The sequence below is a fragment of the Rhincodon typus genome, unplaced genomic scaffold, assembly GCF_021869965.1.
Source record: "Rhincodon typus isolate 14 unplaced genomic scaffold, sRhiTyp1.1 hic_rhity00012555, whole genome shotgun sequence".
NCBI lineage: Eukaryota > Metazoa > Chordata > Chondrichthyes > Orectolobiformes > Rhincodontidae > Rhincodon > Rhincodon typus.
In genome coordinates this window covers 1-2,007 of record NW_025978193.1, presented here as the reverse complement: position 1 = coordinate 2,007, position 2,007 = coordinate 1, and the positions used below count along the sequence as shown (strand labels likewise).

The window sequence follows — 2,007 nt, the reverse complement described above, 5'->3', positions numbered from 1 at the left end:
CTGACCGTGCCCGAGCTGACCCAGCAGATGTTCGACGCCAAGAACATGATGGCGGCCTGCGACCCGCGCCACGGCCGCTACCTGACGGTGGCGGCCATCTTCCGGGGGCGCATGTCCATGAAGGAGGTGGACGAGCAGATGCTGAACGTGCAGAACAAGAACAGCAGCTACTTCGTGGAGTGGATCCCCAACAACGTCAAGACGGCCGTGTGCGACATCCCGCCCCGCGGCCTCAAGATGTCCGCCACCTTCATCGGCAACAGCACCGCCATCCAGGAGCTCTTCAAGCGCATCTCGGAGCAGTTCACCGCCATGTTCCGGCGCAAGGCCTTCCTGCACTGGTACACGGGCGAGGGCATGGACGAGATGGAGTTCACCGAGGCCGAGAGCAACATGAACGACCTGGTCTCCGAGTACCAGCAGTACCAGGACGCCACGGCCGAGGAGGAGGGGGAGTTCGAGGAGGAGGACGACGAGGAAGTGGCCTGACCGGCGGGCCGCGGCCGCCCCCCCCCGCCTTTCCTACATCCCATCGCCGCCTGCTGCTCCTCCTCCTCCTCCCGTTTCTCGCGCGCGCGCTCTCTATATCTCTCTCTATCTTCGTGCATGCGCGTCCGCACCGCGCGCGCTCTCTATCTTCGTGCATGCGCGTCCGCACCGCGCGCGCGCGCCTTCTCTCTATCTCGTGGTGGTCACCTGACTTTTTTTTTTTGCTGTCTTATCCTGACGCTTCACATTAAAAGGAGAGAATTTTGATAGCACCCCATCTCTGGCTCTGGTCCTTTTTTTTTGTGCGTGTGGGGGCGTGGCTGTGCGCGTGTTGGGGGTGTGTGGCTGTGCTCTTCGCTTGCGCGGAAGCAGACCCTCTCGTGGTGGGGGTGGCGCCCGCCTGCCCGCCCGACGCGTTTAATACTGACCCAGATATCCTGAACGGGCACTGGGCTAATTTTGGGATACCTGGGCCGGCACGCGCGGGGATGGGCCGAAGGGCCCGTCTCCGTGCCGTGGCTCTGAACGGGGACTGGATCGCAGGGGCGCGGGAACGCAGGCCCTTCGGCCCGTGCTGACCCCAGATACTCCTCCATGTTCTCCTCCCTCTCCTCCCTCTCCTCCCTCTCCTCCCCACCACTTCCTCGTTCCACACACACACGCACCACCCTCTGCGTGAAAATGTTACCCCCCCCCCTCCCCCGAGCCCCTGTCTCTCTCTCTCCTTTAAACCTACGCCCCTCTAGTTTCGGACTCCCCCCACCCTGGGGAAAGGCTATTCACCCCTATCCATGCCCCCCTCGTGGTTTTATAAACCTCTATAAGGTCCCCCCGCCTCTGATGCTCCAGGGATTTTATCGCATTATACACTGGGGAGGCGATAGCCCGGTGGTATTATCGCTGGACTGTTAACCCAGAGGACCCGGGTTCGAATCCCACCGCGAATCCAACAAAAATATTTGGGAATTAACGGTCTAAAGATGACCGTGAAACCGTTTGTCGGGTTTTTTTTTAAATCGGTGGGGAAGAACCCATCTGGTTCACTCATGTCCCCTTTTTTTAGGCAAGGAAACTGCCATCCTTACCTGGTCTGGCCTACACGTGACTCCACACCCGCAGCAATGTGTTTGGCTCTCGACCTGCCCTCTGGGGCAGTTAGGGACGGGGAAAATAAAAGCTGCCTTAGCCAGCGACGCCCTCTTTCCCCCTGAAGGAGAAGAAAGATACAGAAGGACTCTGCGTACCCCTACGGCTCCGTCCCGAAGGGTTCGAAGGACACGGCTCTCGGAAGAAATTCTCCCGTTGACCCCGTTTTGCCTTTTCTTGGAGTTTGGGGACTGTGTGCCCTCCCGGGAGATGGTGGTAGACACCCTGTCGTGCCCGTTTAAGGATTCCCCCCCATGCCTGGAAATCTCTCTCTCAAACCCCGGTGGGAAGTGATCTCTCAAAGCCATCCGGCCTCTCTCTCTCTCCGCTCTGCTTGTGGTTCCTAGTATTTGGGCTGGGGGATGGAGGAAG

At 59.7% G+C, this 2,007-nt stretch overlaps 1 protein-coding gene across 1 annotated transcript in view; it reads left to right on the top strand.

Annotated features, from left to right (window-relative positions):
- The window catches only part of LOC109926158 (tubulin beta chain), a 5,370-nt gene extending 4,604 nt beyond the window's left edge, over positions 1–766 (top strand). The window contains exon 5 of the mRNA XM_048594662.1: positions 46–766. Coding sequence (XP_048450619.1) covers positions 46–489 — 444 coding nt within the window. The 3' untranslated portion in view covers positions 490–766. The remainder of the gene's footprint in view (positions 1–45) is intronic.
- Positions 767–2,007: the final 1,241 nt, after the last annotated feature.